This window comes from Lates calcarifer, linkage group LG17 (assembly GCF_001640805.2).
Source record: "Lates calcarifer isolate ASB-BC8 linkage group LG17, TLL_Latcal_v3, whole genome shotgun sequence".
NCBI classification, from domain to species: Eukaryota; Metazoa; Chordata; class Actinopteri; family Centropomidae; genus Lates; species Lates calcarifer.
In genome coordinates, this window is record NC_066849.1 from 17,151,509 (window position 1) to 17,173,030 (window position 21,522).

At 41.5% G+C, this 21,522-nt stretch overlaps 1 protein-coding gene across 6 annotated transcripts in view; it reads left to right on the forward strand.

Annotated features, from left to right (window-relative positions):
• Positions 1 to 21,287, forward strand: part of camsap2a (calmodulin regulated spectrin-associated protein family, member 2a) — a 50,785-nt gene extending 29,498 nt beyond the window's left edge. For 2 of the 6 annotated variants that reach the window (XM_018673041.2, XM_051077152.1), the window contains exons 5-18: positions 893 to 925; positions 2,148 to 2,289; positions 3,217 to 3,356; positions 10,308 to 10,404; positions 10,625 to 10,721; positions 10,974 to 11,005; positions 11,139 to 11,208; positions 11,416 to 13,567; positions 14,756 to 14,892; positions 14,995 to 15,218; positions 15,681 to 15,777; positions 17,545 to 17,660; positions 18,086 to 18,204; positions 18,716 to 21,287. In XM_018673041.2, coding sequence (XP_018528557.1) covers positions 893 to 925; positions 2,148 to 2,289; positions 3,217 to 3,356; positions 10,308 to 10,404; positions 10,625 to 10,721; positions 10,974 to 11,005; positions 11,139 to 11,208; positions 11,416 to 13,567; positions 14,756 to 14,892; positions 14,995 to 15,218; positions 15,681 to 15,777; positions 17,545 to 17,660; positions 18,086 to 18,204; positions 18,716 to 19,021 — 3,762 coding nt within the window. In that variant the 3' untranslated portion in view covers positions 19,022 to 21,287. Of the gene's footprint in view, positions 1 to 892; positions 926 to 2,147; positions 2,290 to 3,216; positions 3,357 to 10,307; positions 10,405 to 10,624; positions 10,722 to 10,973; positions 11,006 to 11,138; positions 11,209 to 11,415; positions 13,568 to 14,755; positions 14,893 to 14,994; positions 15,219 to 15,680; positions 15,778 to 16,228; positions 17,524 to 17,544; positions 17,661 to 18,085; positions 18,205 to 18,715 lie in introns of those variants that run through there. The other 4 variants (XM_018673042.2, XM_018673043.2, XM_018673044.2 and 1 more) reach the window with 4 other exon arrangements.
• The last annotated feature ends 235 nt before the right edge of the window (positions 21,288 to 21,522 follow it).

Below are 21,522 nucleotides of genomic sequence, written 5' to 3' on the forward strand. Positions count from 1 at the left end.
AGCAGTCCATTGACTCCAAATTGATAAAACTGATTAACCAGTATGTTGTAGATTAGATTACATCATCAGGTGTGCTCCACTGATGGCATCAGACTCCCACCAGTAACTCAAATTACCATTCAGACATCCGTGACATTAATCAAATCAGGAGAATCCAAGAAAGCTACTTCTGATCTTTTCATTCTCACGCTGCCTTTAATATTTATTTTGGGGGGTTTCAGTACAAAGCGACTGTATTTTCTCACGAGTCAAGGCTTGCCTTTGAAGTTGAGGACTTGCTAGCCACTTTGAGTGGCACTTACATTTGGTTCTTTGATGCTTCTAGGTAGTGTGGGAATTAACCATTATTGAGGCAAGCCTCTCCTCTTCTGGAATCAGCTTACATTGTGAGTGGATAGCTGACAGTTTGGTTACAGTTACATTTACCCAGTGGGGTTGTTATTTGGTTTCTTGTAGCTACTTTAGGGCTTGAGCTGATGCTTTTCTCTTTAGTGACAATCAGATACATTTCCTGATTTTGCTGGTCTCCCTTAATTTTAATATTTGTCTCAACCGTGTTTATTTATTATATATTTATTAGAGTGAAATTGTGACTGTGAACCATTAGCATAGCTTATATTTAGGCTGGCCTTAGCTGAACACTCATTCTGTATTCTGCAAAAGCCTGAGATCTAATGCTCAAAACCTAACACCACATTACACTAAACACAATTTCAGGGTTATTTAGGTTGTGTGGGCTCAATAACACACAGGTTTTCTTTCCTTGGTCTCACACCTGTCATGTCTTTCCTTGTATTACTAATCGCATTACTAACTAATCTCACTAACAGGTATTTCTTTGTTGTTGTTGTTGTTGTTGTGATTTTTTTTTCTTTTTGCTGTGCTGCTGCAGTCTCCAACCAAGTGGTACATGAAGCTTGTGCCTGTAAGTCAACTATTCAACGCTATGCTCTCTTTCATTTACGTATCCATAGTGACCGTCTCTCTCTCCCGCCTCCTCCCTCTTTCTGTCTTGATTGCCATCATTTTATCACCAGTGTGCATCAGCCTGTGACTTCACTGTTACATAAACACAGCTTTTCTCTATCATCCCGTGTTTTGGTTAACAAGGAATCCCTTGTGCTGTATCCATGTGATTGAATGTATAGCAAAAATAAGAAATTCTGAAAATGTTTGCCATTAAGACAAAACAATAAACTGTGAATGGCATTAGAGAGTCAGTTATCCTTCATTATTTTCTATAATCACTATGAACTTCTGTTTAGTATAAGGTTACATTTATTAAAAACCAAAGTTTATATATTAGGAATATGTGTATTTGAACTCCTCTCGAACATACTTCCTTGTATTTGCTAATAGGAAGGGTCTTGTCAGTGGAGCAAGACACCCTTGGGAAGTCACTGAAGAGGTCCCAAGAGATTAGCCAAAAAATGAAAAAGCTTCATTTTATTAGAATTTAATTTCACAGATGGGATGTCTGGGAGCGTTTTGCATGAAATGATTTCACAGTCTTTGTGCCAGCACTCAAAGTAGACCCTCTTGTGAAATTGTCTTTTTTCAGTGTAAACATTGTATGTGGATGTGTAGACATCTGTACATTCGTGCACCCACTGTTGCTATACATACAAAGCCAACACACTGATATGATATGTTTTTACTGTTTTTCATGTAGGACCATCTGTAAATAATTATGTTTTACTCAACATGTTGAGAGGGTAATTATTTTGAGTTTTATCACAACGTTAGATTACACCATCTGTAAAAATCAGTTGTGCAGCCCTACTCACTACCATAGTGGGTGTTGTTTCCTCTCAGTGGGCGCACTGTGACTGTTTCTTTTCAGCAGTTGAATCATTTTACTACACACGCTGTAAGGCTACAGAGCCGTTCAATTACCTTCATACATGAGTAAATCTAATGATGCCTCAATGTGTTTTAAAGTGTCACTGCTGCTTTCAAGAGACATTAAAGATACAGCTGTTGTGATGGTTACACCATTATGCTGTACGCAACCAATATTGCAGCCACAAGTAATGATTGAAAAAAAGACGCTATAGGACAAGTCTACCCCAGTAGGTACTGATGATAAATGCAGGCAGGGTATTATTGGCACTTTGGGTTACAAGTATGTATTTTATGTTACACAGGCTCGGTACAGGAAGGAACAGGCCACAACCCAGCCAGTTCCCTGGATCCCCCCAGTGGACAACCTGCTGAAAGACAGCACAGACGGCTCGGCCCTGGGCGCCCTGCTGCACTTCTACTGCCCTCAGCTGCTACCACTGGATGGTAAGGAGCTTCAATGAGGGGTGGGTGGGTGGCTTACAGTTGGAGTGGTCTGAAGGAAGAGTTGTGCGCATTGATTTGGGGCAGGCCATCTGCAGGTCATGCAATAAAGCACAGGGTGACCTTAATTTATCTGCAAGAGGAGGAGGAGAAGTTCTTTTGGCCAAAACAAATGAGCTCAGAATTTTTGCTGAGCTCGTTGAAATTTCCATTTTTGAAAAACCTTTCTTCTGTTTGCTGTTTAGTGAAACTGTAATGGAAAGCAATTAACACAAGTTAGTGTTAATTTCAGTTTCAGATACAGACGCTGAAAACCAAAAATAACAAATAGCAGGAAACTTAGCTCAGTGATTCTGCCTTTTTAGATTCCTCGTTAATGTTTGGTGTTAAAAACTCTGAAAACATTCACATTTTATTTTCAAGAATCACAGTTATTGATATTGTTATTGTTAATTAATTTGGAGAAAGATTTGTGTAATTTTATCCACCTCCTCTGGATGGTTCATTTATTAGAGCAAAGATCAAATGACGCCACATAATCACATCACTTTGCTGATGAAGCGTATTGATAGTGGGCCCAACACACACAAACACACTCACATATGCATACACAAGTATTCAGCTAAACTGAAAACATCACAAGGACAAAAGATCAATCAGTGGAGAGTCATTAAATGTATTAACACACAGCTCCACCCACTGGCTGATGAGACTCAGTCCACCGTTATGATTGATCAGTTATTTACAAACCATTAGACTTTAACACCTCAGCAGTTCTTTACTTAAATATCCCCAACACTGTATTTATCACACAGCACACATCTCTGATCTCACCATCAGTGCCATCAGTACTTTAAAACTCTTTAATCATCAAACTCATACTGACGTCACTCTGACCCTGACACCTGATGGCTCCCGCTGCCCTCCCAGATGTCTGCCTGAAGGAGAACATGACGCTGGCCGATCGGCTCTACAACCTGCAGCTCATTCAGGACTTCTGCAAAGACAACCTGAACAGCTGCTGCCACTTCAGCCTGGAGGACATGCTCTACGCCTCTTCCACTATCAAGGTACTGCTCGAATCCATGTTTCACATTTCAATTCCAAAGTGAGATATAAAAGTAAAAGTTAATAATTGTATTTTTAGAGACATGCTGAGATAATTTTGGAAAAGAAATTAATTGTTCATTGTTTTTTTTTTCCTGTGTAAGTGCATGTATTCTAAGGCGCTAGCTGGCCTTGTGATTGCAGTTCTGTGATAAGTTTAAGGAAACTCTGCTCTTTCTAAACACGAAAATGTGCAAAAAGTTACAGCACAGAAAGCTCTGAGTCAACATGTTTTGTGATACTGATCCTGTTCGGTTGGTGTCCAGAGGTTCTTTCTGCAAACCAATTCTCCGCTCTCCGCTCTGAAATTGCTTTTACAGTTAGTGTGTAATAGTCATTACAGTCAGAGAAATATCTGTCAGAATTTAAACTGCTGAACTGCTTCAGCATTGAAACTGTCCCTTTAAAATGTAGCCAGTGTGTGTCAACAGAGAGCTGTGTCAGTGGTAGGTAGTAGAAAAGCCACACTCTGAAAAAATGTAACCCCATATGAAATGGTTGTTAAACTAAAATCCAAGTAAGTGGTGGTTATTTCTTAAAAAAACAAGTGGGAAATGTTAGGTCTTAGTTGGCATATAACAAAACAGACAAATCCAAATGTCTAAATGTTGAGTTAATGATTGTTTCAATAAGCTAATTCATGTGTTAATTCATTCATGGATTTTTGACTTAACAAATTAGAAAACCATATGGCGTTGTATCCAGTCAGAAAGACGAAATGAAACAGGAGAAATGAGCAGCTCTGTAAGCCAGTGTGGTGAGTCATGCTGTGGAAAAACCGTTCAGTCCAAACTATCTGTCTTCACCGACCACAAGCATGGAGAGCTGCACTCAGCCTGCTCTTTTGACATGTCTGCATGTATTTTTTTCATTCTTTCCTCACCCTCTTTCCTTGTCTCTCTATGTTAATTTCCTTCTTTAATTTCCTTTCCATTCATTTTCCTTTCTCTCCTTATCTGTATTTCTTAATTTCCTTATCCAATTTTCTTCTTGAACTTGCTTGCCTTGTCTTCTTTCTTTCTTTCTTTCTTTCTTTCCTTCCTTCTTTCTTTCTTTCTTTCTTTCTTTCTTTCTTTCTTTGTTTCTCTCTCTCTTTCTTCCTTCCTCTTACTGTGTCTCTCTTTTCCTGATCTTTCAGTCATTGTCTATGTCCCTCTGTCTCTCACTGACTCATTCCATCTCTCAGTTACAAGCTCAGTTTATCTTGTGTTCATTCACACCTCTCCTGTGACATCCGTGCCACCACTGTGGCTGTATGTGTGGGCGGTATCGAAGTTGTCTTCTGTTCCTGATTGCCAGTTTCATTGTATAGAACTGTGTGATGTGTCATAGAAACAGCCAGGATACTGTATTTTACTGTAAACTCACTCCCTGTCCTCTTTTCTTCAATTTAAACATATATAAGTCACTTGAGATCAGCCAGAGATTGTTCCACCCTCTGACCAATGTTCTACGTCTTTAAAGGACCTATGATGGTTCGAAAACATTTCTTTGTAGTTGTGTTTTCTTGGTCACTTGCTGTCTGCACACATATGTGTATTTTTGTTGCTGTAGGGAACTGAAGTCCACAATTCCCACAATACCCCAAAACAGCTGCTGTCACTGTTCTGTCACATAAAAGGCATAATGGCTACCAGAGTTGCAATGTGCTAGTATTTGTCTGGTGGTTTGGTTTGTAACTTTCCCTCCCTGCTCTGTGTTTGTGCTTGTTCCAGAAGTGTCCATCTCAATGTATTTTGCCTGAGAGCTGCATCAGTGGTAAACAATAGTTGTGTCTGGATGAGTTTGACTTTGCCCGACTGTCACCTCAGCATGTCCTCTTATGCAGGACTGTTGTTCTCAGCAGCGACAGAACACAGGTCACTGAAAGGACAGACGAGTGGACTGTCCAAACTGACTTAACATGGGCTTTAAACTTCTAAAACATTGTCACGTCCTGACTTGTAGACTGCAACAAGGACAGCAGACAACAGGAGTTGGCAGTTAAAGAAAATAATTTCTTTACAAAAAGTCTAAAAAACTAATATAACGGATAATCAAAATAGCAAAAGATCACAAAAAGAAACCACAGCTGTCAACTAATCTGTCGGGAAGAAGGAAGCTCCCCCAGAGAGAGCAAGTCTGCAGAATGAGAAATACTTCATAAAGCAAGGCACAGCAGGCCCAGGTGTGGCTCACGCAGGTGATGACCCAGTATTCAGCACCTGCAGCACAAAAGCCAAAGCAACAGGAACACCCAGTTCCCAGGTGGAGAGGTCATGACATATATACTTTGCAGTTATAGCTTTGTTTCCACCCTTTACACACACTAAGTTAAGTAAATTAATCGACTGAGCTGAAGTGATTACATAGACTTTCTGGACACTGATAAGAAACATTTGTGATAGAAATGGAAATAATCTATTGATATATAGATGGAATTGTTTGTTTTGCTAACACATGCTTTCATCTGCAGATTAAAGAAAGAGAAGAAGTAGAAATACTTCACTTTACACTTAAATGCTCCAACAAACAATATGAAACTAGTAGTACCAGTACTGAAGCTCAAGTAGCCATGTCTCAGTTTGTGTCAGATTGCTGAAGCAGCCCAAAGCTACTGTATATCGACTGAACAACAAAAAAATAATAATAATTGAGTCGTGTGAGCCAGCCAGTAGCAGTATTTTGCTGACACTGATTTCACAAGGGATAAAAAAAACCCCAGCAGGGCAGAGTTATTGCCTTGGAGCAGCACTGCAGCCAGAACTCCTACTTCAGTAACCTTGGCCCACTTTCCAGGCAGTCACATCCTCAGCAGCCTGTAAGTCGCGGCCCGTCATACTGATGGAGACCTTATTATAGAGACTGAGCCGAGACGTTAGACGGGAGGGGAAGCGAGAGAGGTGTTGATGTGGAAGAAAATGGAAATGGGGGGAGATGAGACGAGGAGGAGCGATAACAGAGTTTGAAATGATTAGAGAGGAGACTGAGGTGGGAAAAGAGAGAAAGAGGGACAGCATCTTGATGATGTGTTTAGACATGCCCATCACCGAGACATACTCACAGTCGAACACTGAGGCACACACACGCCATAACAAACACCACTCTTAGCTGAAAGTGTTCTTGGGCTAATTCTTCCTTCGGATGTAATTAGAGATTTTGGGATCTGATGTCTTCCACTTAGAATGAAGAACACATTAAAGCATTTCACTTCTTACAAATAAGCATTAAAGGAGACACCTCAGTTCAGTTTAAACACGAGGGCTAGACTGTAGCTGGTTGTGGCTTGGACGCTTGAATAGATTATCAGTCATCTGAAGACATCAGATACAGTATGTGCAGAAAATTGGAAGTGAGCATGAATCCTCACAGTGTGACTGTTTGACAGCTGAGCGAGTGTCCTCACACACACACATACACACACACACGCGCCAGTCTGCCTGGCAGCTCTAATTCAGATTCTACTGTATGTGCTCCTTTGTGGCTGAATGTATAAGACTGTGCCTAAAAAGTGAGTTAAAGCTGTGTTTCTTTCCTCACAGAGTTATGTTTCAAGTCTCTGGAAGTCAACACGAAACAAGGCATCTTGTGTGTTTTATGAGGAAGGGATCAGTTCGCATTATGTTCAGTATGCCTCAATAAGAGACAATAGATTATCCCTGAGAACCCAACCCCCAAAGCCATAGAATACACACATCACCTAAAGCCATTTTTTCCTAATGGACACCAGGCTAGTAAATCACGTCAACCCACTCCCATTTACCAGCTCTTCATTTAATTAATTCACAGCACATCTAAATTACCATCTGTGGGTCCAAGAGGGAGAAATGAAATTCACCAGCTTTGGGTTTTCGCCAGCATTTGCTCCTTTTTTAGCAGATGTGCTAAGGTTGCCCCAAGGATGGCAATTAACACACTTACTCTAATTTATAAGTTGCCTCTTCAACATGTAGTTAATCATTTGTCTACAATCTGACCAATCATTGTCAGCAATGAAGGATATTTGTTCCACTGTGAGGTATTGGTTGACAAAGGACAAACGCAGTATGGTGAACTAATTCCCCCACCTATTAGCTGATATAGCTACAGGATTTTGTTGCATGAAGCTCTGGTGACTCATGTTTGTCCACTTTTAGAAATTTTGAATTTTGGAATGATTTGTTTTTTGTTGTTGCTTTTTTCACTTTTAGAAATGTAACAAAACTCGGGTTTTTCAGTGAGCAACTGAGGGCAGTCTGATAAACTTGGCAGTAAATCAAGTAGGTTTTCCAGATTGGAGTGAGTCCGTCTGGCTGCAGGAGCTAGATCCTTTAATCAACCCTCTGGCCCAGTGATTGTTGACATTAATACTCTGTGAATGCTCAGTGTGTAGCTCAGTCTTGTGTCTTGCTGCGATGGATAATTTGTTGGGTTTAACCTTCTATCTGTCTGTCATTTTTGCTATTTGCATTTTTATGCTATGCAAGACCTATAACTTTCCAGTGCATTTAAATTCACATGCAAGTGTATGCATGTGTAGTTCATGCAGGACGACGGGGGTTGTGCCCATCCCTGCAGAGTGGATTAGCTAACCCCCACCCCCACCCCGCTCACCCCACCCCACCCCCACCACCAGCTCCCTCCACCCCGAGCCCTTCTAGTAATCACCAATCAGGTTCCTGTGTTCATTCTGAGAGTGGCACAGTCTGACACTCAAATCTCCAAACAGCCAGATCTGGCAACGCTGCGGACCTGGCAGCCCACGAGGTAGTAAAAATGCCAGTCAATGGGGAGATAGGCGCGGTGGCGGTGCAGTGGTAGGTTGTTTCAACGGATCTGTGTGAGTGTGTGTGACTTGCTGACTGGTGGTATTAGGCGATAGCACTCACACCTGGCGCGTTAGTAGTAGTCAGATGGGCAGATGGGGAGAGAGAAGTGAGGTTGGATTGTGCACATTGGGCTGAACGGAAGATAGAAGGTTGTTGATTCTTTATTTCTTTCTGGCTTTTCCTTCCTCTGTTCATCTTAATCAAGGAATGCTTCCAATGCTGAACACATTAAAAGGTAACCAGCACTGTTGTATTTGACCTGGTGTTTGTTAGCAATTATATGCTTAAGAACTGTTTAACCTCAGAATCATAAGAAGGTCTAAATGTAACTCAAAGCATAGATTTAAAAGGAATGGATATGATGAAAGACTTTTAACTGACCCACTGATGAAAAAATTAAACTTTAAGCAACTGTTCAGTTTGCACGGAAAGAAGATTATTAGATATTTTTCTGCTTGACTTTAATTACTTTGGTAAGCATGTGCTCAGCTGTTTCTCACACCCACAGCCAATTCTGTCACAGCAGACACACCTTTTCAGACTTTTGCAGCTCTGCACAGCCATGTGACGTAAAACCAAAAATGGGCCCGAAAAAAAAAAGTAAAATGCTGCAGTAACACCCAAGGGAGCCCGGTGTTGCTGGTGTTAATTGCCTCTGCCCCTCCTGGTGAGCTTTTGGGCTGCAGTTTAGGGGTTTAAGGAGGTGCATGTGTGATTTGTGTGTGTGCTAGTGTGTGCCTGGTAGAGCACAATATTGCTGATGAGGTGAATCAGGTGTCTTTAGAGCTGAGCCATGCAGCATTGTCTTTGTCTGGAGACCATGGACTGAGGGCGGGGAGGGGGTGTGTGTCCTCAAGGTCGTTCCTGCTTCACTGCACTCGTTTTGTATAGACATATGTATGTGTGTGCATGTGTGCATTTGTGAGGAAGTTCTGGCATGTAAATTCTGTTTCTGATGTATTATATATAAAGATAATTACATTTATTAAAAACAAGCAAAGCTGTATCAGGAACAGTTGGAATTATTTCAGCCATATTAACAAAAAAAGGGTTTCATTTTAAAAAAAGTACATAGAATAAATATGGGACTGAAATGAAATGTTTTTGCAGTGTTGGCAAAAAGAGCAACAAAAGAAAATGCCAGCCGTGCTGGTTGTACCACGTGGTGTTTCCTTAATAATGTCTGTTGAAGGCTACACACTGTATTGTAACTCTTTTATACAGAATAACTCTTATTCATTGCTTTACAAAAGAAGTACAAGTGTAGTCTTTCACAGTTCGCACATTTCTATTTAAACTTTATTAAATTTTATTATATAAAAAAACCAACAGTAGTTGAGGGAAAAGGTAAACTGACTTTATGATGGATCTTTTTCGCAGTACAGTGTCCTCAGGCAGTTTGACCTCCCACTGTATGTTGACCTGATTCAGACATTGACAGACATTGACCTGGCACAGCAGTTGGCAGAAATCCCTCCAACAGTTCTTACCTTTCTAATTCAGGTTGGCTGGTGGATTGCATGCTGTGTTATTGAGAGCAGAAAAAAATAGCTGACCTCTATTTATAAATTAGGTTAATGCCTTAATCAGTCTCTACTACCACAGGTACTGTTGACAATATTCAGCAAGCGGACAATTAGCTGATCCACCATATGAAAAGCCATGATGCTGGTTACATCTGCTTAGCTAACACAAAATAATATCCTGGCTCCTTAATCAGTTAGGAAAGCCATGATTACTTTGCAACGAACCTCACTCATTTGGGAAAATGTGGCTGAAGAATCAATAAATATATATTCCCTTGTACATTACTGTACTGTAGTTTTAGCTTTGAAGCATTTTGTTCTTGAGAGGATGCTCCTGTGAAATGGAGCAAGATTGGTGAATTATTTATATTCAGTCTGGAGGATACGACCAATACGGATATCTGTAGGAGTCAACAGAGACACCTGCTGGAGAAATAGGTACAATGCACTTGTATGACAGGTTGTATGGTGGATAAAGTGACAAAGAGACACAGACAATTTGTCCCTGATAACAACCTTAAGGTATCTTTGATCTTGAGCTATTAAGTGTAACTTGATCCCATGTTTTTAACATTAGTCTTGTTTGATTTTTTTTCTCCAGAATAACTACCTGGTGTTCATGGCAGAACTGTTTTGGTGGTTTGAGGTGGTCAAGCCATCTTTTGTGAAACCAAGAACACTGGGCAACGAAGGAACAGGCAAGTATTAAAAGTTCAGATCTAATGAGAATATTAATAGTATTATGCATAAAGAGAGTGGTGGTGGTAATGCTAGAAATTGTAGCTGTAGAGGTAGCAGTATTTCTTATGAAATATATATAGTGCAAAGTAATTTACAGGGGATAATTTATGCACAGTATTATGTTGCTACCCATTGTGAAAGCAGAGTCTGATCATTCTTCTGTGTTTATCACCTCAGAGCCCTCATCCTTGTTGAAGAGTATGCCAGCTATCCCCATCTCCAAGGCAACAAAGAGAAGTTTCATGGAAAGGCCCCCAAGTCCCGAAAGACCCAGGTATGTTAGAGACCAAATTGTGGTATTCAATGTGAAACATTGTAATGTCATATATGTATTTCCAAAAGCACATTAACAAGGCAAGTGGAGCTCCTCCTGGTCCATTTTCTTGTGCTGTGGATATATGGAACTGATTTAAGATCAGCTTATATGGCCAAATCCTTACCTGGACAAAATAAAGCTAAGAAGGACAATCAAAATATATATTGCATTGTATAACATGTCCGTCACTTTCTCACTCTCATTCTCTAGTTTGCCCCTCCGACCCCAACCTAAAAACTCAGGTGAGTTTTTAATTTAATTTAATAAATTCATTTATTAGTTTTTCTTCCTAAAGTGTACTATAACATATAAATATCAAGATATGATTACAGCAACCTCTGCTCTGAGTCTTACTGTGCTTCTTGTGTCCTTTAGGAGAGATCAAGAGGTCAACCTCAATGTCTTTTGTTGATGGCAACCTCGGCACCTGGCCCAAAGAGAAAAGGTTAGTAATTCTGCTCTCCTGTTCCTGTGTCTCCTGTGCCTCCAATCCCCAAGAGAATTAATCATCCCATGGGGATTAAGAAAAGCATATTGTGATGTTGCCAAACCAGACTCTTTCCTCAAATAACCTTCAAATTTCATATAAAAGTAATAAAAGTATCTGTAGATGTAATTACATTTTCTTTTTTTTTTTTGTTTTCCTGTTAAGGTCTGGGCCTTATGGAGTGTCTTTTGACATCCCCTTTGACAAAGAGGACTCCACTCCTGCCCCTCTTTCCTCCACACGTGGCATGGTGAGGTCTGTCAGCACAGATGATGGTTCTGGTTTCAAGGTCCACCACCTGCCCCGTGGAATGAAGCGCAATCTGTCCTTCCAGCCAGTGAATGGTCAGAGTGTTGGCATTGAGGAGGAGGGCTGCCCAGACAGCCTGGCTGGTATGGAGCCTGGCAGGCTAGCTTATCCCAACAGACATGGGGGTGTCATGGCAACAACTCCCTCTATGGAGGAGGCGCTTCAGATTATCCACAGCCCTAGCAGGCCCCCAGCGGAGGGCATCAATAACGGCTTCTTCCTGCACAGTCAGGACCATGGGGCTGGTGTTTGTGGCTTAGAGCCGTTGTCAGAGGTGGACTCCAAAGGACCCCTGAGCACCACAGACACCACAGAGGTGGACACTGGCATCCATATCCGAACAGAGGACATGCTGGATGAGGATTCCTCTCTGAAAGACTGCTCTGTGAACATGGAGCTGGATATGGACACACCAAGCCCTTGCCCGAGCAGCCAGAGCAAATCCCCCTCAGGGGTGAAGTTGACCAGCTTTGCCGAACAGAAGATGAAGAAGCTCAATCCATCAGCGCCAGACTCAGGGAGGGGCAGCAGCAGCTCCCTCAAGACTACTCCCGAGGGCTCTGAGTTTGGCCTCCCATTATCTGTCTCCTGGGCCCCAACCCCTGAGCACAGCCCCATCCATCAACAAACCACATCGCCCCTTACTGCTCAAGCATCGCCCTCACCTGTCCAGCTTCCACCCAATGACCCTGCTCAAGTCATGGCTACGGAGATGGTACAGTTGAGGATGAGGCTGGAGGAGAAACGCAAAGCCATTGAAGCACAGAAGAAGAAAGTAGAAGCTGCTTTTACAAGGCATCGGCAAAAGATGGGTCACTCAGCGTTTCTCAACGTGGTGAAGAGAAAAGGGGATGGGGCTGCCAGTGGAGAAGAAGGAGGGAAAACTGAGGGAGAAGGCAAGGCAGCAAGCACAAGTCCCGTCTTTAAATTTGGAAGGAGCAAAGCAGACACACCTGATGGGGCAGAGCAAAGCAGCACAGCCTCCTGTTGGACGAAGTCACCCGGTGCAGGGGAGGAGGGCGGACAAACTCATGCTCAGCTAACCGAGGTGGATCTCACAGAGTATACACGTTCTATTGAGAAACTCAACCACTCATTGGCCTTCCTCCAGACTGAAATGCAGCGACTGGCTCAGCAGCAGGAAGTCATCATGGCCATGAGGGAGCAGCAGCATCAGCAGGCGTGGGTCATCCCTCCTCCGCATACGACCCCATCACCACAAAAACACAGTCGAGCTGTTACTCGATCCTCAGGACCCTCTTCTCCTGCCGACTCCCCTCGTTCCACCCACCGCTCTCCAACCAGCATCAAACGCAAATCAGCCTCCTTCCACTCACGTAATCCCCGCACTGCTCGTCCCAGCGAGCTCAAGCTGGCCCCCTACAATCGGGTCCTGACTGCCCCGCAATCTGTCGATAGCATCCCAAGGCTACGGCGATTTTCTCCTTGCCAGCCTTTGGCAAGTTCCTTCGTTTACATGGGGGAGAGACCAGCAACCGCCAACCCGGAGACAGTAGCCCCAGAAGGAGATAAAAACAAGGAGGCTGATTCTCTCCTTTCCCCTGAGAGGGAGCTTGCCAGTATGTGTGTAGCCAGCTCACCCCCCAGCTCCCCCAGCCTGCAGAACAAAAAAGAACAAACAGAAGTAGATTCAAATGCCAAAACCCAGGAAACAGAGGCTCACAGCCAATCCAAGATCGCTGACATGGAAATAGACAACCAGACAGCTGGAGTTCAGAAGTCCGTTGTAGATATCAAACCTGCTATAGAATCGTCATTTCCTGAGGTTCTGGCCCACCCTGTTGTCGAAACCTTCACGGTGACACCGACAGAGATCCCTTCTCAGCCAGAGGCCTCAGGCCAAGCAAAGAGCAGCTTGATTGAGGTTCCTCTGTCAGTTATGAAGCCACTGGAGGACCTGACAATTGATGATGGTTTGGAGATGCAGCAGGGTAACGTGGAAGGCCTGGACGAGGAGCAGAGGATGTGTCGTGGTTTCTTCTTCAAGGTAGGCAGTTGTTTTGGAGTGATTCTGTCACCATATGAAGAATATTTGAAATTTCCTTCATTTCATTGCCTCCTATTATTGAATAAAGAAGAGAAATAGGAAGAGATAAGGTAACTGTATCCATTTTGTCCCCCAGTTGGTCAACAGGTTAACAACACAAAGCAATATCAGGCAATAGAGGCAGCCACAGACATCATAAACACCATAACATGCTGCATCTGGATTGCGACTATGCAGAACCACTGGAAGCCTTATTTACTGGTGCAGCTGAAGAAAAAAAATCAATAATACTTTTGAACCCAGAGCAGCCATGTTTGTTTTTATCAGGAAACACTCTAGTTCCCTAACACAAGATGATGAATGGCTCCGGAAACATGTTGACTGAGGACAGTGTTATCTTCCCATTTATGGGTTGTTAGATGGCTTCCTAGCTGCAGTCTGGGCTTTGATGTAGGTCAGGAAACTGGGGCTGTTGTGAATAATTCAGACACAGCTGTGGAAATGTGGGGCTGGAGAAGTGTTAAATTGAATAGATTGTGAGGGTGGATACTGAGGGATGAGCAAAGGATGTTAACATGAAATAAAAATCTAGATGAAACTGATTTGTATCACATTAGCAGCCTGGTGTTTCTACACTATGTTGTAAACAGGTGAATTCAAATTGAATTTGTAAAGTAGTGGTGTTTTCAGTAGTCTTCTCCTCTTGCTGCTCAAAATACTGTTTTGTAAAGGTTTCTTGTAGCTCCATAATACAAAGAATATGGATAAAAACAGAATAATATGAAAATTGTATAATAAACATTGAACTGTAGAAAAAATACAGAGAAATGTACAGCAGAAATCCTCTACTCCATTCCCTCTGCCTTCCTTTTTACTGTCTCATTTAATTATACAGAGAAAAGTTGACCTTTCACAGTAACAGCTCAGGTTTTGGATTATCTTATTCATTATAGTAGATTAGGTGAATAAAATGATTTAAGGAGTATCACACAGTAATAACACTAAACTCAGCCTCTTGCTCTATAGCATGTCACATCCAGAGAAAGTCAATTTTGCTTAATAAACCGCAGATAAAACAGTAATATTTCATATAATAATCAGTAAATGACACTGAATTTTTATTCTGCCCAGAGCACCATTTTGTTCAAGTGGTGTAAGGTGACTGACTTTGGTTATTTCATGGCTCAGGAGGACGGAAAGGCTGAGGAGAACATGGCTCAGAAGAGGGCAGCGTTGCTGGAGAAAAGGATGAGGAGGGAGAAGGAGAGCCAGCAGAGGAAGATGCAGCTGGAGGCTGAGCTGGAGCAGAAGAAAGAGGAGGCTCGGTGTGTTGACACATCTGGAGAATAAGTCAACACACAGTATCCAGCATTAGAAATACTTGACACTTATATTCACGCTTCCATCCCTCTGGTCTGTCTGTTCAGGTTGAAAGCAGAGGAGGAGCGTCTCAGGAAGGAGGAGGACAAGGCCAGGAAGGAGTTCATCAAACAGGAGTATCTCAGGAGGAAGCAGCTCAAACTGATGGAGGACATGGACACCGTCATTAAACCTCGACCAGCCGGCGGGGCCAAGCAGAGGCGGGGCCGGCCGAAGTCCATCCATCGTGACAGTATGGACTCCCCCAAAACCCCTGTCAGAGCTGCCACAGGTAACCATGGGAACGACCTCCACTTGCAGAGGTCAAAGTCATCCCATCTGTGGAGTATGTGTCCTGCTGCCACTCTGCTTTGTGCTACCTGCAAATGTCTTAACCACCAATAGGAAATAACAGCTAGCAACAATGTTTTTGAGTTGTATGTAACATCTAACAGTTTAACACTTTGACATACTAAAGGAGCAATGCAGCACTAATGTGTTTTTATGTGTCCTTATATGTAAATATAGTCAGACATTATACTTCACAATGTGCATTTATGTTTAGCCCTGAGTTGTGATCATACCAGTCTTGTGTGTATGTGGATGTGAGAGTTCATTGTAGTCATAGCACTAAGGCTGCATGGCTCTGTAACAGGTTTGGCACAAAACAAAGCGGACAGTCTGGTGATGTTGTTGTCGTGGTGTCGGTGTAATCGTGTCGTGCCGTGCCGCCATCTCGTTCTCTCACATCCAGGTTCACGTCAGCGTGTCTTTTCAGTCTCCAGCTTGTCCCTGGCTTCACTCAACCTGGGTGACAGCGACAGCGTTCACTCTGAGAAGAGAACACCAAGGTGAGATGTTTTTAATATACTAAGTCTCTATCGTGCTGGTGCAACATGTCAAATGCAATAAACCAGAGGCGATAGAAACCATTTAATCTGAACCAAAAGTTTGATGATTCAAGGGATTTATTTTCATAGCTGTGGGATATGTTAAATAAAACATGATAAGTATGAATGGAATTATGGATTCTTGCCAGTTTGTTGTTAGCTTAATGATCAAAGACAGGAGTCAAAAAATCCAAATCCGAAACCCAAATCTGAGAATATCTGCCAAACTTTGAAATTAATTTTAAGTGTTTATTCCTTGTGTGCAGTAATGGTGATATTTTCTGACCTTTTTTGTTTTTTAAAGCCTAGCTCTCCAGACTAACGCCACTCTTCAGGTCTAACATTTCTCCTGTATTCTTCCTATCTTCCTTTTTTTGTACTACTTTCTTTCCTGATGTTTCACACACGTCAGAAGTGCTAGTTTAGCTTCTGGCAGTCTCTTCTACTTTCTGAGCTCTCCTAAACTGAGAAGGAGAAGGTCAGTTTGTGTCTCGTGGTTAAACCTTAAGGTGCTTCATGCTGCCCTGAGCCCAATCCTACACTGAAACCCTGTCCCCACACTGGGTTTTTATTAGGATTGAATGAGCACTTGTAGGAAAAGCAACATGTTTTCTCTCCCTTTTGGTAATAACCCTTATGTCTAACTTTACTACTGGTCTTTCATGCTACGCTTTTAGCAGCATCACCACCACAAAACAGTCACTTCTGTTTTTCCAGTCACCCCTCTGCTGTGCCTTTACCCACCAATTTATACTCCTGTAGTTTTTTTTTTGTTTGTTTGTTTGTTTTTTTCACACCTGGTGACATCAACATGAATTGATGAGGTTTGTTTAGAGCTACTATGTTACAAACCAGTCCTGTAGAACACAGCCTGCATAATACATCCATCTTACCAAGTCATTTAACCTTAGAATCTTCAAGATACAGTAGTTACTTAATGTTAATGTCATATCAAACTGTAAAGCATGTCAAAATACATTAAATCCAAATTAGGCTTTTATTTCCTGTTGGAGGATATTGCCTTTTTGAAAACTAAACAAAGCCAAAATGACTTGTTAATGTGGGCAGCTCCCAAAAAAGCACCACAAGCACATTTGAGCTGAGTTTGGCTTTAGTTGCTCTTAGTCTACAGTTGCCCTGCTCATTAATTTTCACATAATCACAGAGGCAGAATAGTGTTATTTTTTTTAAATGCATCATTATTCCAGTGGTGTAAGTGGTATTCACTCTATACTCGTAAATCACTTGTTTTGGAGGATGCTGGGACACAGAATGCAGTTGCAGTCCACAAAAAGAGCAAGTAAATGCCAAGTAGCTACACTACAATTTATTGACCTCTTTTATTGACCTTCAGTGCACCAGACTGCTTCACGCCACTGCACTCACTGCCTGTGCTTGCAAGCTTTGCTGCTTTACTAGTTACTGTAAGGCTGTACAACCAAAGTCCAAACTCAAACTGTGAGAAAGCACACACAGTTTCCACCACAGTAAAGGACAAATCTGCGCAAACATGATGTAGACAGGGTGGGAAAATGAAACCAGCCAGCAGTCAAATTCAGCAGTTTTACAATGGCTGGGTTTTTCAAAATATCTAAATTTAGATGGCTTGTAAATAGAACTGTGTTTTCCTGCCCTGCCTACAGGATCATTTGCTGAGTTTTCAGGAGCAGCACCCATGCAGAAAGGTGAACTAATTCTCTGTGTGTATGTGTGTGTGTCGTGATCTAGGCCAGACTCTGCAGATGGCTTCCTCTCTCCGAGTCGTTCCAGCAGCAGGAATGGAGAGAAGGATTGGGAAAATGGATCCACAACCTCCTCTGTTACATCCAACACAGAGTACACCGGTAGGCTAACATTTTCTCTACAGAAAATGTTTTCCATGCTAATTTTAAACTTACCAGATATTCATCACGTAAAGATGCTAAATGCTAACATTAGGTTATGTTTTGATATGACATGATAGATCTTAGTTCTCATTTTCCATAGCGTTCATTTAGTTCTTATTGCAACTTTTGGTATTTCCTATTTAATATGCTGTTTTTCCACAGTTTTGCTGGGGGTTTTCCTTTCCCTTCCTTTCCACTGTGTTGTTTTCTGTTGTGTGAACAATTATTTGTGATCTGAAAGCAGCTACCAGCAGACATCGTCATACATGATTTATCAAAAGAAAGAGCAAAAATAGGGAGGAAAGTTCTTCTCTTCGACATAACTGGAGTGGTTGCCATGACAACAGCCTCATCCTGACGTTCCTTTCTCTGTTCTCATTCAGGACCGAAGCTGTACAAGGAGCCCAGTGCAAAGTCTAACAAGCACATCATCCAGAACGCCCTGGCCCACTGCTGCCTTGCAGGCAAAGTCAACGAGGGGCAAAAGAACAAGATCCTGGAGGTAACAGCATGGAGCTTTTAATATGTTGTTATATACTCTCTAGAGGTCAGGGTGTCCTGATGGCTTCATTGATAATGCACACCACGTACCCTCAACTGTGTGGATTAATATCTCTCCTCCTGTCTTTCCTGTCTGGTTTGAATGGTATGAAACAAAGGCATATAAGTAAGAATTCTGCAACTTAGCAACAGCATTTTTTTTCATATTTACTGCTTCTCATATTGATTTACAATAAAAATAGACATTATGTTCCATCAAGGGAAATGTACATACAAAAAGAGACTTTTATTTTTTAGAATCATTACTTCAATGATAGAGAGAAGAAGCAGAAAAAAACATTTTAGCTCTCACATCAACCAAGTAAAGAGCAGACAGACACACTTTTAAATAGCTAAATTCTGCTATTGAGAGTCCAAAGAATGAGTTGAATATTACTAAAACCTTTGTCTCCCTTTGGCATACACGACCTTCATTCTGTATCTAATGAGCTTTTCTCCCCTGACCTTAACAGGAAATGGAGAAATCTGAGGCCAACAATTTCCTAGTGTTGTTCCGCGATGCTGGCTGCCAGTTCCGCTCGCTCTACACTTACTGCCCCGAGACAGAAGAGATCAACAAGCTGGCAGGCATTGGCCCCAAGAGCATCACACGCAAGATGATCGACGGCCTCTACAAGTACAACTCGGACAAGAAGCAGTTTAGTCAGATACCAGCCAAGACCATGTCGGCCAGCGTGGACGCAGTGACGATCCACAACCACCTCTGGCAGACCAAGAAGCCAGCCACCCCTAAAAAAGTAGTGCCTGCCCAGTCCTAATGGAACTTGGTACCCTCCTCTCCCAAACATCACCATTTCCCCCTTAAATGGAACATACCCATTTAAATTTGCACTTCACTGTACATATCCATAAAGATTCAAACACCTGCAATGCCAGTTAGATGAATGCATATTTGTCTTGTTTTTATGTTTGTTTGTTTTTCCTCTCATTGCATTCCAGTCTTTGTTTTATCTCTTTACCCCGGACTGGACATGACAGGACTCAAAGATTATGAACAACTGGAATGTATGCCACTGTCAAAGAATGATGTAAATGCTTCTCACTTCTGTGTTTTTAGAGATTGTCATGTTTGAGTCAGTTTATGAAGGCATGTGTGAGTGGTGTTCTTGTTTCCTATGTGCCAAATGTCAAAAAAGAGACAGTATGAATGCTAGGACATTTTACTCGGTACACTGAAGCACTGAATGTTTTTAATCCATGTACAGATTGATTTCGTTGCATTATCCTGTTGATGTGTGGCCTTATGCTCGTTTAGTTTTAGCGTTTGAGGGGAATGAGGCGGTTGTAAAGCAGCGTGTATACGGAGGCTTCTTTTTGTATTTGGAAGAACACTTTTTTTCTTCATCTCTGTGGGTAAAACAGTTTATATATTAAGGTACGTAAAAACTACAAAAGGGCCAAAAAACAAATTGCATACAGCTAGTGTTAGCCACACGGTACATGTGTGTTCAGCTCTACAAAGCCAAGCGGTCTCAGCTTTTTCAGAACCCTTTTTTGAGAAAGTGATTTTAAAGAATGCAGGACGTTTACTCTAGATCACTGGTTCTCAACCTGTGGGTCAGGACACCTGCAGAAGATCTGAGCTATAATGTGCTATAATGTACAATGTATGAGAAATATATTTCTGCTATCATGTTTGTAATTGTTGTGATAAATTTCTTTTTCTTGTGAGTAGTTGCAACCTCAAAACTTGCTCCAATAATTAAGTAAAACTGCGTGACAGTGAAAATTAAAGTCAAGTGTCACCATTGCTGCGCTCTTGCAACAGGGTATTACTGGGAGTCATTGGTTCATCCAAAAAAAGGTTGAGAACCAGTGTTGTAGATCACTTTGCTGCTGGTTCACAGCAGGTTTGTGAACAAATAAAACAGCTCAGTATTATTTCTTCTTTATGTCAAAATGCTGCCTAATGCATCATGGAGGAACTTTGCAATATATTAACATAATGTACAATCACACTCTCACTGGTATCAGGAATATGACTGAAATCCAAGACATAATGACACCCTAAGAATTATTTCTCTTTACATCTATCAGGATTTAAAATTAAATCATGGTAGTAGTACTCTCTTGACAGTATTTAATTTAAGATTCACACACTACTCATCTTAATAATGTCTCATTAAACTGTAAGGCACTTCTGGTCCACCAAGCACCAAAATGTAGTAAACATAGTGCAAACACAAAGTTTAAATTTCTGATTAGTTAAAAATCAGTTGCTCTGTTATTTAAAAAGCCAATAATGCATCACCGCGAGTTACTGCCTAACTCATTAAAATGGCCACACTGTTACAAGATGGTTGCATCATTTCCAACACATCTGTATATCTGTTGCTCTTTTTCATCACACAAATGTGTGTTAACCCAAATTTAACATTATCTGAGTGTCTATTTGCAGCATCTGTCAGCATAAATGTCCAAAATAGGCCATAAATATATTAGATTAATTTTATTATTTTCTATTATTGGGAGAATGAATTTCACAGATTAATGCAAGGCAGAATAGGGCAGATCCTTGTTGCTGCAGACTGGTAACAGACTCGCTGCAGGGTTTCACTGGTGTCAGTATCATGTTCCTTTTGCCACTGAATGTCAAGTCAACGCCATTCATTTGCAGGTATGATTTCCAACAAAACCAATCTGCTAACATGGTGCTTTGCTTTCAACTGGGGTGGGGTGGGGGGTATTTATGACCAAAAGAGAGCCATATACAAGTTTTTGAAAATGTAAAACAATATGACAGAGTGAAGAAGTGTTTCACTGTTGTTTATTGGAAAGGATTTGTCCACAAGAAGCTCTGTCCACCTGCTTTTGGCTGTTTAAGGCCAAGATAAAAAATTATTTAAACTGTAATGATATTGTACAGTGTGTTCATGTGAGCTCATACTTATTCACTATGATGAGTTTGTTTTGTTTGTCAGACGCTGTGCTGTCACTCAACATATTGCTGAACATGTAGTTTCATTTTTGTTTTGTTTTGTTTTTTCTTTTTTGCATTTAATAAACTTAAGCATGGCCTCAGCATTTATGTGGTGTTAACTGTAAATAATGTCTACTTTAAAGGAGTAAAAGATATGTCAATCAGGATTGACAAAATGAAAGAAAAATTAATAATGTCAACCAACAAATGGCCAAACTGGTTATGTAGTTGGAATGTGTGGTTACTGTGATGCTACATTGAGGTCTAGTTAGTCCTAGCAAAGTTTCACAGTAGGGGTGTAAGGATTCAGTCAACTCACGATTTGATACTCCATACAGG